This window comes from Palaemon carinicauda, chromosome 40 (assembly GCF_036898095.1).
Source record: "Palaemon carinicauda isolate YSFRI2023 chromosome 40, ASM3689809v2, whole genome shotgun sequence".
Classification (NCBI taxonomy): Eukaryota; Metazoa; Arthropoda; class Malacostraca; order Decapoda; family Palaemonidae; genus Palaemon; species Palaemon carinicauda.
The window spans coordinates 42,424,491-42,441,990 of record NC_090764.1 but is presented as its reverse complement, the minus strand read 5'-3'; the positions used below and the strand labels follow the sequence as shown (position 1 = coordinate 42,441,990).

At 35.1% G+C, this 17,500-nt stretch overlaps 1 protein-coding gene across 7 annotated transcripts in view; it reads left to right on the top strand.

Moving 5' to 3' along the window:
- Positions 1 to 17,500, top strand: part of LOC137631735 (band 4.1-like protein 4) — a 773,040-nt gene that overhangs the window by 705,540 nt on the left and 50,000 nt on the right. For 5 of the 7 annotated variants that reach the window (XM_068363632.1, XM_068363631.1, XM_068363630.1 and 2 more), the window contains 3 exons: positions 8,054 to 8,151; positions 16,933 to 17,053; positions 17,365 to 17,452. In XM_068363632.1, coding sequence (XP_068219733.1) covers positions 8,054 to 8,151; positions 16,933 to 17,053; positions 17,365 to 17,452 — 307 coding nt within the window. Of the gene's footprint in view, positions 1 to 8,053; positions 8,152 to 12,257; positions 12,351 to 13,677; positions 13,810 to 16,932; positions 17,054 to 17,364; positions 17,453 to 17,500 lie in introns of those variants that run through there. The other 2 variants (XM_068363635.1, XM_068363634.1) reach the window with 2 other exon arrangements.

The window sequence follows — 17,500 nt, the reverse complement described above, 5'->3', positions numbered from 1 at the left end:
GGATGTGATGATTGGAGAAGTATTTATTTAAAAGCTCAAGATAGAGACGACTGGCAAAATTTAGCCGAGTCCCTTTGCGTCAATAGGCGTATGATGATGATGATATGTTTCTCTTTAAAAATGCATCTTTTGATAATAATATTTTTTTTCTGGATAATATACTCTTTCGACTGAGCAATCAATATGAACCCTTGATAAGAGTTCTTTAATGTCCTTCCACTATTTCATACTGAGAACAACTGGTGTTTCCAGCAGATTCACCCATCATAGAAAACGTTCTACTTAGCCTTTTTCTAATCATTTTATCTCATCATCTGTTGCTAAGCCAAAACAGTGGATTTCCTGTCAGAGTTCTACTGTTCATACTAATCACACCGGGTTTTCACTCTGTAATCTCTATTCATTTTCAGACACATCGAAAATTTCAATTTATATATTATTCTTTATTCTAGTTTTATGAAGATGTGCCTCTTATTTACTTCTTATTTAAATAACTTGCAATAAAGCTGTGACTTGATTTATCGGTTTTTATTAATGTTTACCAAGTCTATTTATGAGGGAAAGTAGAAATGTTGTAGTCAATTTTGTGCCATGAAAGGGTGAGGCTGCTGAGATATTTTAAACTCCATTTTATTTAAAATTCCATTGACGTCAGCTGATTGTTTATTACGCCATGCGCATTCCACAACTATTTAGCTTTACTGCTTGTTGATGTTTAGATTCTTCTTATCCCCATGCATGTAGGTATGCAGACATTTTCTAAGGAAAAACAACAGAGATTGGTGAAAGTATGTGAAACAGTGGAACTATAATTGTATTTTGAAGACAATAGTAAAGGTGTTCCAAAGTGTAATAAATATGTAAAGCATTGCGCATATGATTGATATAAACCTTGAGAGAGAGAGAGAGAGAGAGAGAGAGAGAGAGAGAGAGAGAGAGCATGTTTGGCATGGGGTGTCTAAGTAAGAGTTAGTGGTCGTCTGTCGAGGTGGGCCATACGCCATAATTACCAGTGGCTCTTTCGCTTTCTTTATGCCCGGAGGCTCCTAATGTCGATGACGATGAAACGATGTCCGCATCATAACTCTCTCTCTCTCTCTCTCTCTCTCTCTCTCTCTCTCTCTCTCTCTCTAGTTATTTTTATAGATGAGTTTATCGAAATGACTTTTGTATAGGTTTTAACTTTGTTTGTGATGTCTCCAGGATTAATTACAACTACGAGTTTTAAGATGATTTTGGAAATGCAATTTAGAGGTCGGTTTTTTTTTTTTTTTTTTTTTTTTTTTTTGTAAATTCACAATATCGTGATGTTTTATTATTAAAGAATTGTCCATATTTTAACATTGTTTTTATTTTTAAATCATTCCCTTAGGACAGAGTAACTTTAGTATTATATTAATTCAATTATTCTTTGCAAAGCTAACATAGAAGTAATTTATGGCTCACAATTACCTGTAATCGCTTCAGTCACTTTCCAATTCTGAGCAGCTGACCAAGGAGTCTTGTTTGCCTAACCTCTACTATGGCTCTGCTTCAGAAGTCAAATTCCACGTCCTAGCAATGTGAGAGGTATTGTTAGTATGGTAGAAAAACAACATTGTTTTGATGAGCAAGAAAATCCATTTTAGTATTGCTAATCAGAAGTACAAGGGATTTATTTATCCATCCAAAGAAAGGATCTGTTAATGGCAATTGCCTTATTTTTCGCTTGGGGAGCCACCACCTATAAATTGAATGTAGGTAATATATATATATATATATATATATATACACATACATATACACAGAAGGCACTAGAAGAGTTGGAAGACCCAAGCCTACATAGCTGAAGACTAAAAAGCGTGGTGTAAGAGATGATGAATGGAGAAGTATTGAATTGAAAGCTCAAGATGGAGACGACTGACGAAATCTAGCCGTGGCCTTTTGTGTCAATAAGCGTAGGAAATGATTATATATATATATATATATATATATATATATATATATATATATATATATATATATGCGTGTGTGTGTGTTTCTATGTGTTTATATGTGCGTGTGTAGATTGATGTTTGCATCTATAAAGTATACACTGTACATGACGAGAGAGAGAGAGAGAGAGAGAGAGAGAGAGAGAGAGAGAGAGAGAGTAGGTTGGATGACAAACTTCTAGCATCGCAAAAGAAATAAAAATGGCGGAAGAAAAGGTCCTTTAACGCATATATTATTCTAGTCGTGATTCTTTAACATTTTTTCCCACTCCGTATGCTCTTGTGGCACTATACGTCGAGGGGGTCCCTCTGAATGCCTGTTGAATAAGTGGTCCTTCTGGTGTTGAGATGTTCCGCATGTTTATATCCCCGAAGTATTCAGAGACCGTTATTGGCTCAAGAGAATATAATAGGAGCTTTTAGGAAATAACTTTTGAAAAAGGTTCTGGGTTTTCAATTGCAATTCCGCATTCTGTGTCTGTAAAACAGATTTTAATGGAAATGCTTAAGTGAATTTAGAAGGTTTTTTTTTTTTTTTCAAGTTTACTTCGTTAGATTTTTCGTTTTTGTGACAGTGTGTTCGGGGTTTTAAACACTATTGTTTCATTTCGTTAATTCATGTTAACTGGAACATATTGCATTTTATAGAGGTTATTTGTGATAATGATTATGATAATGACACCCTGATCATCATTATTTCAATACCACGAAAATATTATCATTGTAGAGAATATGTTTATTTTCAAACATACTTTTGGGTTTTTGTTAATACAGGCATATTATATTTAAAATTTTAACCTAAAAATATTTTTTGTCATCTCTCTCTCTCTCTCTCTCTCTCTCTCTCTCTCTCTCTCTCTCTCTCTCTCTCTCTCTCTCTATATATATATATATATATATATACATATATATTTATATATATATATTTATATATATATATATATATATATATATATATATATATATATATATATATATATATATATATATATATATTATTCTACATTCTCCCGGCAGATTAAACCCCTTATCAAATCACAGAACGACTGTACCAATGATTATTATTAACATCATAACCCCCATGTATTTTGTCAAAACCTCTATAACTTTTGCATCTTCCTCCAATACTACTGCTTCGTCTTCATTAGCTCTAATACAGCATCTGCAGCCCTAATTCTCCTTTTCTCGAAATATCTCTCAATCCTCATCATCGTCCAAATCCTCATCATTTTCGTCTTCAGCTGCACTAATGCAGTATCCAAGCAACCAGTTTACACCCTCCCTTTTCCTGGAAATAGCTGTTTGCCCTCTCATGTGCAGTTGCATCTGCAGTTGATTTCCCTTGGGATTGGAGTAGCTCTTCTTCCTCCTCCCTCGAGCCTCTTTCCTCCCTTCCTCCCCTCCTTCCCGAGAAGGGAAAGGGTCAGGGTCAGGGATAGGTGTGAGGAGCTTCGGTGTCACGCGCTTCTAACGTTAACATTAATCTTGTTTAAAGTCGAATAAAACTTGGATGGAATTGCCTTGGCAGGAGAAGGTGTTTGGCTTACCTGTTTGCTTGTTTGCTCTTTCAGTCATGTTTATGCAAGAATTTTATTCAATATGTTATGCCACGACAGTTTGTCTATTTTATTTCATCGAATATCAAACAGATATGGTATCGGATTACATTTTATAAGAATAACTATTTTTTTCATTTCCTGTGTTGTTTTCGTTTTACCTTGTGGCAGTCAATTCTTTTGATTGCCATCTACTTTACTTAATGAACCGTGTTGTATACTGCATTGGTAAAATTTCCATGAACCTGTTTCCTCCCATTGTTTTAACATTTTAGTGAGGTCTTGTGGTTACAGCATACTAATTTTCGAAAGAGGATATACATGCAAATCATGATGTCCCACTCATTTCCTGTTCCTGTGCAAATCTTGAATTGAGAAATATCATACCTGGTCGTTTATTTGTCAACAAACGAGTAAGATATTCACAGCACGTCCGTTGGCAGTAAAAGACGCCAGTAAGGTATTCGGATATTCTTGAATGATGGTGGAGTTATGGATATGAATACCTATTGTTTTCAGTGAATGGTCATTGCATCAGTGAGGATAGTTCATTCATGGTTGTCACAAGCAAAATATTTAGATTCTCCCCACCACATCAGTATTTCTTTTTGGTGACCCTGTGTTGGCAATATCCTTGTCGAGTGTATGCATATTCTTTATATTTTGACATTCCAAAATAGCCGTGTTAATTCTTTTTTATTTTTACTCAAATTTCCATTTTTTTTCCACAAACCTCATTTTGATAGTTGTACTTTGTCCAATCAACTAAATGAAGAGCAAGGATGACCTTCCTTTGAAAAGCATGACCGACCTTGACAGCAATTTTACAAGTCAAGAAGAACGTATTAACATGCAATGCAATGGGCAAGTACATGCCACGCATGAGCAAAGAAGCCAGAAAGGACATGCATTGCTTTATAAATAGCTTACGAATGCATCAAGCAATTCATAAATGTAATCCACGTAGTTTCCATTGTCACTGATCTCAAGATGAAGTGATCTTTGAGGCAGCATCCACCTTACCAGTTGGGTTTGGTTTTATTTCCCATTTTTTGAGATGTTAATTGATTATTAAAGATTTGTCGTAATCAATAACCTTAAAGAAATTAGAATTGGGAAAAGTTATCACGTTACTGACATCGCTATTTCAAGTTTTATTAGTTGGATTATTAGTATTATTGATAGATTATCATCACAAATTTTACATATTTTGAGAAAAAAAAATAATGCTTTTCAACGATTTTTAATTTTAGAACTTGCAATTTTTTGGGGCAAATACGAGAGAGAGAGAGAGAGAGAGAGAGAGAGAGAGAGAGAGAGAGAGAGACCTATATTTAGACAGCCCACAAATACCCAGCCTCCATTTTCCATCCTAGTGGCATTGCGTGTGTGAATTGGGTCATCCGGGCGTAGTGGGCGCTGACACTTGACCCACATCCCATCCCAACGACCTCCTAGGTGGTATAGTCAATAACTGCTGAAACGGACGTTGAGAATATTGTCATTAGCAACATTACTCTTGGTGCTCTAAAGAAGATTTATTTGTATTCTAAGGGGTATTTCTGTATTTGTAAAATAATTTCTCTAGTGAGTTATTACCTAGAATTTCACATCACACATAGGCGTTGTTTTGGGTTAATTGTTTTTTTTTGCTTTACGAATTATGGATATATTTAATTCTATGATTTGAAATGATTTTATGTTAAATTCTGCTTTATAAATTGCCATTCCTAACAGTTGCTCCAGGCAAAGGTCTCTCTCTCTCTCTCTCTCTCTCTCTCTCTCTCTCTCTCTCTCTCTCTCTCTCTCTGCAATTAAATTGGTGGAAACCGCCTTTGTACGTTATTGATGATCATCTTATCCGGTCCCAGTGCCCTGGAGTCCTGTGGCTTCCAGTCTCCCAGTCAGCTTTCCAGGAGGTTCCGGGTACGGATGCCCCGGTGCCTTCTATCCAGACCGATTGGCTTCCAGGGTTTGAAGACCTATTTTCCATTATTTTTTCTGTTTTTTTTTTTTTTTTAAATTTCAGTGATCTTTTATTTTTTTGAGGTGGGGAAAGTTTGGCTTCTTTAGTTTGTATCAAACTAGTTTATCGTTCTTTCTGAGGTAATGCAGATGTAGACTTGTTAAACTGGCTAACAGTTTTTGTTCTTATATTCCAAACCAGTTATATATAAAATTTCAAAATAACTGTATTGGCTCTTTTTTCTGTTTTTTTTTTTTTTTTTTTAGTAAGTTTGAACGACCTCATAAATTTCTCAATAGATTGTCTCGCAAATGTGTACAAAATCTTAAAACAACTTAATTTTATAAGTTTTAAGACTCCCACTAACAAGCCATTACAATGAGTTTATTTCGTTTTTTTTTTTTCAGTTGAGTTTTTAACCTCATTACCGTTTCGTGGAAACATTGCTAATAAAAAAAATCTAGTTATGAAAACTGTTGGGGATTTCCAGTCTCATACACACCTTGATAGTGAGGGCTCTGGGAAGAACGAGGAAACGAAGTAACTAGTCTAGTCACTCTTGAAGTCCATTAAGAAAAAGAAGACTTGAGAGAGAGAGAGAGAGAGAGAGAGAGAGAGAGAGAGAGAGAGAGAGAGAGAGAGAGCTTCTCATGCCCATTACCAAGGGTGCAAGTTCTGGTTTCGTTCGTATTTTACATTATATTTTACACTTGTGGTTTGGAACCAGTTTCTCATTTGTTTAATGTTAGTAATATGACTCTTCGACTAGAACCATTTTGAAATTTTTTGCATGAATTATTGCCAGGGAAAATGACCGAGTAGAATATACTTTAATTACCACATATTTCTTTTCATGTCTTTGGTAGTGAAATTAAGATCAATCGAGATTCTAGTTGTGAAAGTGATTGAATTTGTATAATCACAATCACTACGTGTAACTGTAAAGGCATAAATGAATAGGCATGGACATATGGATACTCGTTATTTTTAATGACATTTAACTATGTCAAATATAATGCTGGATTTACCACGTATGGCCACTGCTTGTATCAAGCATATATTACTGTATTTATCATTTATTTAATTAATCGACTTTCATATTGCAACCTGAATCACCAGCAGTAAATCTGTGTTGCATTGAAAGTCTTAATGAACGTTATCATGTAAGACCTTTTCAGGCATATCGTAGCTGTAGTAAATGAAACGTCTAGTGGTAGTACCTTTTTCACTAATTACCATGATTTCATATTTTTACCTTCAGTTTTCCAGAGTTGGTTTTATAAATGTTTGAATGGTCATGTTATTTTCGCGTGGTTGCCAATCTTTAAGAGCAACCTGAATAAACTCGAAATTCGGATCCTAAATTTCTAATTATATGTTTTATTTCTTGGGTTACATGATTAGAGATTACCAGATAATGTTATTTTACTATGACGGCTGTTTTTCCGGTCCTATACAGCAAGGGAACCCTACTCTCTACAGGACCTCCACTGTCATTTTATCCTGTTCGTTCAGTTAAAGTAGTTGCACAGTCGACATTATTCACCAATTGATATGATTCCAATAACTCACTAAATGCGTCATCCATCCGAAGATTGAAGTCTCCACAAATAACTAATTCATTTTTCACCGTGATAATCATCTCAATGAAGTTCACTGAATTCTTCAAAGAAGATTCTGACATTTGTTCTAATAGCTTTGTAAATTGTTACAATTGATGGATTCTTTTTTTTTTTCTTTTCTTTTTTTTTTTTGTGTAAAATTTATTTTTGTACATTCAAAGCTTGTTACACTAGTTCTTTTCGACATTTTGAGATTTGAGTAACTTTTATGAATGACGAACCCGACATCACCACCAGCCCTACCCTCTCCCACGATGCCTATATCAGGGTTAAAAGAATACTTACATTGAACCGTAGATCGATTCTGACCTTAATGAGATAGTATGTTTTATAACATGTGACCTTTGAGAGACGAAACTCATCTTGATCAGATAAATGGTAATAACCATAATGGAGTTTTATATATGAGATATATTCGTTACATAGAAATTGCTATAAGCCTTGGGTCGTCATCTCGATCGAGTTATTATACTGTACACTAGCATCCATTAGAAAGCACATCCCGTCAATTTCAATCCACATGAGAGCATGTTTCCTGGCTGTAATACCGGCTGTTGGAAGAAGGCGTGCCCTCAGTCAGATCTTTCTAGTAAATGCAATTAATGTATCGTGAAATATTGTAGAATAAATCGTGCCCTCAGTCAGACCTTTCTATTAAATATAATTACTGTATCGTGAAACATTGTTTTCAAATCTATATTACTCATCCAAGAGTTCCAATTTTTTATCACTCAAACTAAATCCCCCACCCCCTCCCCTCCATTATTGGCTAACCCGTTCTTAAGAGACCGTGCTAATACACACAAACTCCATTGCTGGAAGGTGTGGTGGGTTATGATTTCAGTGCAGTGAAATTACCAGTTTTATTTTCTCCGTGTATTTATAAAACTTAAATATATTTACTTGTTTTATTGATATGGATCTCTTTCTTTCCAGGTACCAGTTCTTCCTTCAGGTGAAGCAAGATATCTTACAAGGACGCCTTCCTATATCTCAGGAATTGTCTGCTGAACTTGGGTCATATGCCGTTCAATGTGAGTTAATCATCGACATTTTCTCTGTATTTATTGCGTAATAAATTTTATTTAATATTTTCTAATACTGTAATGAGTTTTACTTTGTGTATGCTACCATCAGTTTAATAATAGAATAATAATTTGACCCACCATTGATCATTTATTCCACAATGATAAATGTTAGAATTGTTGCAAAACTCAAACAAAATATTAGTCTTAAGATTTTTATACTTCCACACACTTCATGAACTAAACTCTTCGAAGTACAATCAGATGGGTTGCGACACTCACACGTGATCGTTCTTTCCTAACTCCTGAACCTCCCCTTTATCGCTTTTTTCCATAACCTTATCTGATACGAAGAAAATTACCGATATGAACGTAAGTCTGATGTTCGTATCGCGTGCCCCACATGGCTTTTAATTTCACTTACCTTTTGCGACTGTTACGGTCTACTTATGACGATTCTTGGTGTATCTGCTTTTTGCGAAAATGTTAGAAGAATTAATATACACACAAATGTAAGGTTTTGTTGGGGAAATGCGTTTGTTCTTCTGTATCCATTTAATGGTTACATTTCCGTAGTATGAGGATTGCCTCGTTAATGCCACCGTCCGTTATGATGGTATGCAAGTGTTATAATAACGTAGACAGTCACTCAAGAGTTTTTTTTATTATCTTTTTATCTAATTATCTCTCCACCGTAGATGCGACCCTCAACGGACGACTAATAAGTTGGTACTGGAAATAATTTACTGCATTACCTGAACAGAGGTGTTCGTCCAATCTGGGACTCGAGCGCGGTACTCAAAGCTTAGAGAGAGAGAGAGAGAGAGAGAGAGAGAGAGAGAGAGAGAGAGAGAGAGAGAGAGAGAGAGAGAGAGAGAGAGTTGATATGAACTGTGTCCGAATAAGGTAAGCCAGTTTCTAACAAGCGAGGAAGCGATAGAGATCTAAAATGACTGGTGAAGTACCAAAAGATTAAAAGAGAAAATTTGGTTAATTCAGAAACGATAAGTTTTCAAGATTATTTACTGTAAAAGAGGAATACAGCTTAGAGAGTATGTCGGGTCTTTTTGATAAAAGATAAACTAATTAAGTTACTATAAATTAAGGTAATTATTGATCAATATGTCTTATTTTCCCGCACGCTTTGGAATGGAGAAAACACTTTAGTGCGAGAGGTTTGGATAGGTAAGAGTGTGGTGTAATGTTTGGTGGCCGTTGCTATTGTTGCTTTTGCTGTGCGCCCCAGGCTGAGCAACATCCCAACGTGGGAATGAGAGCTTCTCTTTTGCTACAGACTATCAGGAGAAAGAACGCTCCGGCAGATGAAGATGCTCTTGGCGTTGTTGTTGTTGTTGTTATCGTTGCTGTTTTGGCTAATTTTTGTTTGAGGGGGTGTTGTAACCCCCCCCCCTCTCTCTCTCTCTCTCTCTCTCTCTCTCTCTCTCTCTCTCTCTCTCTCTCTCTCTCTCTCTCTCTGAGAAAATTCAGTGATTGTTGTTGTTATCGTTGTTGTTTTGGCTAATTTTGTTTGAGGGGTTGTTCATGTGACCCCTCTCTCTCTCTCTCTCTCTCTCTCTCTCTCTCTCTCTCTCTCTCTCTCTCTCTCTCTCTCTCTCTCTCTCTCTCTCTCTCTCTCTCTGAGAAAATTCAGTGATTGTTGTTATCGTTGTTGTTATGGCTAATTTTTGTTTGGGGGGTTGTTGATGTGACCCCCCCCCTCTCTCTCTCTCTCTCTCTCTCTCTCTCTCTCTCTCTCTCTCTCTCTCTCTCTCTCTCTCTCTCTCTCTCTCTCTCTCTGTTTATAAAAATTCGGTGACTTAGTGAGAAAGGAAACTGCTAGTTAATATTAGCTATTAAAGTTACCAAAACCCTTCAACATTGTTAATAGCTACTCCACAACCCATCTCATGTAAAGGATGTGTCACATAACATAGTATTAAGAAAATAGTTTGTGTGTGTGTGAGAGAGAGAGAGAGAGAGAGAGAGAGAGAGAGAGAGAGAGAGAGAGAGAGAGAGAGTACTTGATATACAGTATGAACTTTAACATCGAATAAAAAAAAACTAAAGTGAGATCATTTTGATAGAACGATTTATGTGATTTTAAAAATAGATCAAACAAAAGAATGATATTACAGAGAAGGTCAAGATAAGGGTCGGCATGAATGAGAACGAAACTCAAAGACGTTATAAAAATAGCGAAGTAATCTCTTCGCTGTCATATTATGAAAGACTTCTCAAACGTAAATAATGGCTGATATCTCGAGGGCATCCATTATCAGAAAATGTACGGGACATCGTTTAAGGAACCAAATTTGGACAAGGCTAATTAGAGTAAAGCAGTTCAAGAGCTTTGGTATCTAGTGTTGGTCGTGTGTGCTCGCAAGTGGAAAATGAAGGTACATTGATACCATTGACTTTTATCTGTTGGTTCTTCTTTGGAAACTCTCCCGTTGATTGACAAAAATGGAAGGATATAAATCGACCTTAAACATTTTCTTTGTGAGAACAGACGATGAATATTGATTATACAAAGACAAGGCTTTTGTTTTGTCATTTTGAAAAATTGCTTTTGATGTGCATTAATTATGAAAAAATGTAGGTGATTGCTGTATGCAAATTTGCATGAGCCATTTGTCCATATGTGAAAGCTTAAAAATTTTTGAAATTAGTTTAAGGAAATCAACTAAAAATAAAGTTCTTAACAAAATCCCAACAGTTTTTTATGATTATGTCATGATTCTTTAAAAAAGACTTTTTGTTCCGTAAAACGTTAGGATAGAAAAAAAAAGACTGCTGAGCGTGAAAGGAAATTACTGATTTTGGTTGAAACGATATCTCGAACCACTGCACACGGGAAGAAAATGGCATTGCTGATTTAGCAACTTGTACTTTTCTTCCAGAGTTTGTTTTTGAAGAAATAGTAAAACAGATGAAAGACGTCCAACGTCATTTAAAATGTATTTTGCTACCGCTTACGGTTGTTTATTAAATGCCAAGACTATTCTAATGGGTTTTGTTCAGAAAACTTATTATAACTCCTCTATGGCCTTTTATCTTCATCACTGTTGTATTCGTTCAAAGATAATTTTATTTCCAAAATCAATACTTTTTTTTTCTGAGAGTATCCTCAGTCGAACTGGTTCAGGCACGGAAGTAGAAACTGGCTGTAAAACAAGTTTCAGCTTTTCGTCGACCTCTGTTTTACTGAGAGAGAGAGAGAGAGAGAGAGAGAGAGAGAGAGAGAGAGAGAGAGAGAGAGATAATTTTTTGACATTGTTATATTTGCGTACTCACCACGATAATGTAAGTGTGGGCTTATATATGCGCTTGTAGTTTTAGTAGAAATATATATATATATATATATATATATATATATATATATATATATATATATATATATGTGTGTGTGTGTGTGTGTGTGTATGTATGTATGTATGTATATATATATATATATATATATATATATATATATATATATATATATATATATATATATATATATACAAAGAATGGTTATGTGTGAAATCTAACCGAGGCCCTTTGTGTCAATAGGCGTAGGAGGAGATGATGATGATGGTGATGTATGTATTTATGTTCGTATATATTTATATATTATAAAGGGTTTGAGAAAGTAAGTTCCCACTCCTAGTTCTAATTTCCATATTTCCGCTTGTCTTGCTTTCAGTTGTACGTGATTTTATCGTTAGAATATTATGTTTTATTAGCACTGGACGAATGGATTTAAAAAAAAAATTGCCTTTTGATTACACATTTAGGAAAATCTATTCCAGTTGAAATAAAAACCACGAAAGATCGTGGGATGTCCCAAGACAGTATTATGCAAATACAGAGTTGTCGGTTATGAATATCCAATGTCCCTTAAAATTTTAGATTCTTTAGATATACCTAAGGTCCTTTAAATACACTCATGGTATATTTAAAGGACCTTAGGAATATCTTAAGAACCTTCTTTGATAGTTATCTCGAGTACCATGGTTATCAGTACTAGTAATAAAAGGACATTTTCCTGCACTGTCGTCCAATCTATTGTAGCTGGGTAGTTCTCAGAGTTGCCGCTAGATTGCGCAGTTTCACGGTGTTTTGAGAATCCTTGTCGAGAATTGTGATGAAATCATCTGACAATTTGACTCCTAACTTTATAACAATCATGTGACCTCACAAACTAGCTGCTAGCAGCACGTCTAAAGGTAGGCAATTATTCCAATTGATGTACTAATTGAGAGATAATACATGCAAATGAAGTTTAATAACGGGCATCTAGTTAATGAGCATTCAGACCCTCAATATACCCTGTACTCAACTACATGGAATAATGGACTTTTTTTATTGGCCGGGGATTGACGCGTCCACTTTCGTGTTATCTAGTCATTAGATGTAATGTATTGGCGGTTCCAGGATAATAAAGTTGGAATTTAGATCCAAATATTAGGATATTTTGCTTCATTAGAAGAACAATCAAGTCCTCTTTGAGAGGTGCTTACACCTATTCTACCTGCCTAGCCTAATAAGTGGCCCAATAAGAGTGCTTGTCAGTAGAGAGCGCCTGATGTTACGATAGCAGTTAATGGTGGTTCGACGCCGTTATTTACTCGTTAGAGGGTAGTTCGTGGAGGGTTTAAATGAGACAAAAGATGCGTCCGAGTTTTATGAATGGGTTGAGATAGGGGTTGGGTGAAGTAAGTGGTAGAAGCTTTTTCAAGTTTTCTTTGAACATTAACATTTAATTGATGTATTTTTGGGGTTATTGTTATAAAGGCTTATAATTTGGAGTTAGTTTATCCTATAATTAGGAAACTGTTTTATCTTTACAAGTATAATCTTCAACTATGTAGATATTTACATCATCTCCTGTCCATTTCTGTTAGCATATAGGTAATGCTTACATTTTTAGACACAGATTTTGAAACCTATAAAATGGAAGTAACAGTAACACTGACAATGATGTTAATGATAACGGTAGTAATAATGAAAATAATCATAATGTAGACATCTTGTACTAGTAAATATCATAAGAAATTGAAAGCACCACTTTTTTATTATTTCACAACTTCCCTTCAATAATAAATGTGTTAATCACTTCATTGTTATTCTTTGAAAAATATGAGATATCTTGAATAGATCGAAATCAAACTGATCTCTCCCTATATGTCCAGTGAATTGCCTTGAAGACTAGCATTTACAACAACTCGTTTGATTTTGACTTTATCTTTAGATGGTCTCATTCCACCTAATGTGATGCAGGGCCCCAAGCATTTATTATCATAAATACTTTAAACAGACACGTGCGGCATAGTTCATATCGATTGTCAACAATGATGATAATAATTTTGATTGAGTAATAGTGGTTTCTGTTGAACAAAACCCCAAGATCACGTAATTTTTTTTCTCTAGTATCTGAAGGAGTGAAAGACGCGTCAAAGTATGAGGTGGTTTGACAGTTTGGTGAATATTTTAAGTGTTTTTATGGCCGGCGGTTTGTACAAGTGGTCAGTATAGAACGTCTGGTGTAAGGTAGTGGACACTGGCCTCTCAGATCCTCTCTTTGTTTTTGTCAAGTTTGATATGCGGTAAATGAGCTGTATCGGAGCAGCACATAGAGAGGACCAACTGACGGACAGTGCTTAGTGTCAAAGTTACAGGGACGAGGTAATTACTTCTGGTAGCATTGAAGGACAACCTGAATTATTTCGATTGAATTAAGTTACTAAGAAGTACCCCTTCTCATCACTGATGTTCTTGAGCTCGCATTCATAAGCTGTTGTTTAATTAATTTTTAGGTTTCGTACCCTTTTTAACAGATATTTGCGGGAACTGATTTTCGCCTTCTTTGATGAAAACTTTGTAGTATATCAAAATTAGATGTAGTAATGGCTGTTTATTAATGTGTGAATTTTTCTAGATTATTGATACCTGATTTCGTAGTGATTCCTTACCACAAAGGAGGTGCCATGAAGTATTGAATTAAAAATAAAATAGGTATATATAGAATTTATATTTGTAATTTTAGATACAGGATTTCTATAAAATATGATTATGCATTGAAAAGAGGAATATGGACATTCCTTTCCCTTTTTAGTTACATTAAACTTGAGAGATTATGGGACAGGTTCAGGGTACGGCTTTGACCAAGGCCTTGCTTTGACAGAGTAAGGTCACCAGCCCAGTGACAATGACAGCTGCCCTGATAACTGTTTACGTAGTAGTCGGACAGTTTTACCTAATTCATTGAGATTTCGGCTGAATAAGTTTTGTGGTTGGTTAAGCTGAGCGAGTTTTTAATTATCCAAGGCAATTCAATCCTATTACCTTTTTGGAAAACCAAAAATGTGCTAGGCTAATCCTGCCATGTTAGGTTAGATTAACTTGACTGTAGAAGAAATTGTTAAGGCAGTCCTTTAGAAAGCGGAAATGACACAATTTTGGAACTGTTCTTATCAAGTGACCATATTTTATCGGCTAACAATAACCCAGCTTTGTAAGAAACAAGGTTAAACAAGACCTCTTATAGTAGGGGATGCCAGAAAACTTTCAATCAATCAATCTTATAGTAGGTTAAGGGTAACCCAACCTTGTAGTTAAGAAGTTCGATCATTAAGTTGAGGTTATTTTTTGTCTATGTTATGTCACATATTCTCCACATCATAATGAGATAAAATAAGTTATCTATTGTATTGCCTAATAAGGGTCAGTTATATGCTCAAAAATGTCAGCGTACTATTTTTTTTTTTCTCTTCGTGAGACATAAGTTATTCCGGTTGTATATGCATTTTGCTTTTAAAAATAAAAATGTACCTTCAATGAATTGGTTGACTGCTTATTTACAAAATAATTACTTTAATTCGGCCAGGAAATGGTATATTTCATGTTTTAAAACCTGTCATGTAATTGCGACGGGATGAACTTTACCAGCCAAATGTCGTTCAAATAAAATTGCTCTTAATGGTGAAAACAAATCCAAAGGATAGCTATCAAATTTATGATTGTTGTAAAAATGTTTCAGAGGTTTGTTATTCTAAAGGTTTTATCTTTGTAAGTAGTGGGTGGAAGTGCGTCATTGATATTGTTATCAACAATGTAAAACTTTCAAATCCAGCCGCATTTGCATCATGACAAAAATAATGTCGCTCAGGGTGCAAAGTCAAATTTTGTATTTTTTCCCTCCTTTATCAGTTGCTTTTCGATATTTCCCTTAAACGAAGTAACCTTAAGACCGGTATACATTGTATTTGATGGTCATCTTTTAAGATTTGCGCACTACTCCCGTTTTATCAACTTCTATCAAATGAGGAACCCTTTTATTTGATATGTTGGTTGAAACCACTAGGAATAAACAGATTAGCCTTTGGAGAAGGGTTATAGAATAGGTGGCTCGAAAGAACAGGGACTGAATTTATTTATACATTCAAGCATAATCCATTTTTTCATCCTAATGTTTTATTAAAGGCAATTGTCTTCGCTGTTGATAGTAGTCCTCTAAGTTACATTGATATATATATATATATATATATATATATATATATATATATATATATATATATATATATATATATATATATATATGTGTGTGTGTAAAATAGCATGAGAAATAAAATCCAAACGGCATTTCTTCATTGGCTCTCTAGACACCTGACTTGTTGAACTAAGAAAGTACTGTAATCTCACTTTTTTTTCAAAAAAGCAATTACGTGAGTTGTGCTCGAACTACTATTAAACATTTACCAAGGAGAAATCTTCCGTATATGATTTACTTTTTATGAATACTCTTTACAAACGTCTTCATTTTCTTTTGTATATGTGCCGATATATTTTGTATACAAGTCATTATCAATGTGCATATGAATTATGTTAACAGATTATTTAAGCCAATTATATAAAACTTGTTTAATTTTGCTGTAAGTAGTTAGTCACTTAAACTTATTCGCTTTGGATGGCTTTATTTTATCATTACGAGAAATGGCAACCAGGAATAGGGATAAAACTGGGAAGAATAAGAAAGGTTTTGTTGTAAATTGGCCCAGTGGTGGATGGTGCGCAAGTTTTTGTATTGAGTAAATTTCTTTTATATTGTTGCTTTAGAATTTTCCTTTCATGTGTGTTTCACTCTCGAGAAGCCAGAACGAATGCAAAAGGCTTCGGCAGTGTTGCCAACCATCCAAGAGGAACGGAAGACTCCGTTAATTACCAGGAATTCCCTTTTAATCAGATTCCGTGGGGCAACAATGCGCCTTTGAGACCGCCCCATTTTGTGTAATGGTAGATTTGCCTATTTGGGCCGTAATGAGATGGAAATCCGCTTTTCGGAAAAAGAACGTTCCTTGAAAAGTTTAAATACATTTTCGAGGGTAAAACAACGTTGTCGGAAATTGAATATTTTGTCGACAACGAAGAGTCATCGGCAGCGTTGGTAAAATTCGTGCCGAAACATTGCCGACAGAACCTCCTGCATTCGCTAACGAGGTCCGGGAAAAAGATCAACGTACGGGAATTTGGTGGCAACGTAACGACGAAGTTCGATGCTCTTAGGTTGAGGGAAATTTACAAGGAGAGAGAGAGAGAGAGAGAGAGAGAGAGAGAGAGAGAGAGGAGAGAGAGAGAGAGAGAGAGAGAGGGGGGGGGGCGTTTAAACAGATTTTACCATATTCGTACTTGGCGAATTAACATTGAATTTTATATAAGATATTTTTATCAATTCACACATATATGCACAATCTGATTTTATTCTTATATAATTTTCATCTCATTTGATGTTATCTCCTTTTCCCTTGACAGCCGAATTGGGCGACTATGACCCGCGTCGCCATTCTCCTGGTTACGTCTCGGAGTTTCGATTTGTTACGACGCAGACGGTCGCCCTGGAGAATAAAATAGCGGAACTTCATAAAAAACTGGTGTAAGTATAACTTAAAGATAATTTATCTTATGGCGTTGATATTTTTAGTACAAGCAGGTGGTTATTTTGATTATTGCCAGATTGGATCATGTCATACTTATTTGGACAGGTGTCAGTTATAGATTATTACCATTGTTCAGAATATATGTGTTTTAAGATTAATTTGAAGTTTTGAAACTATATCTATTGTAGTTTCTAAGACCAAATGGCTTTTTACATATCGTACATTACACGCTTCGAAATATTACATATCATATTTCATGTTATTAAAAGTATTTTTTATTTGATATCCTTTATGTCTATCCTTTCAGGGGACAAGTTCCTTCGAAAGCCGAAATGTGTTACCTAGAAAAAGTCAAATGGTTGGACATGTATGGTGTCGATCTTCATCCTGTTCTGGTGAGTAGCAAATCATTTGTAATTATTCAGTGTGTGTGTGCGTGTGCA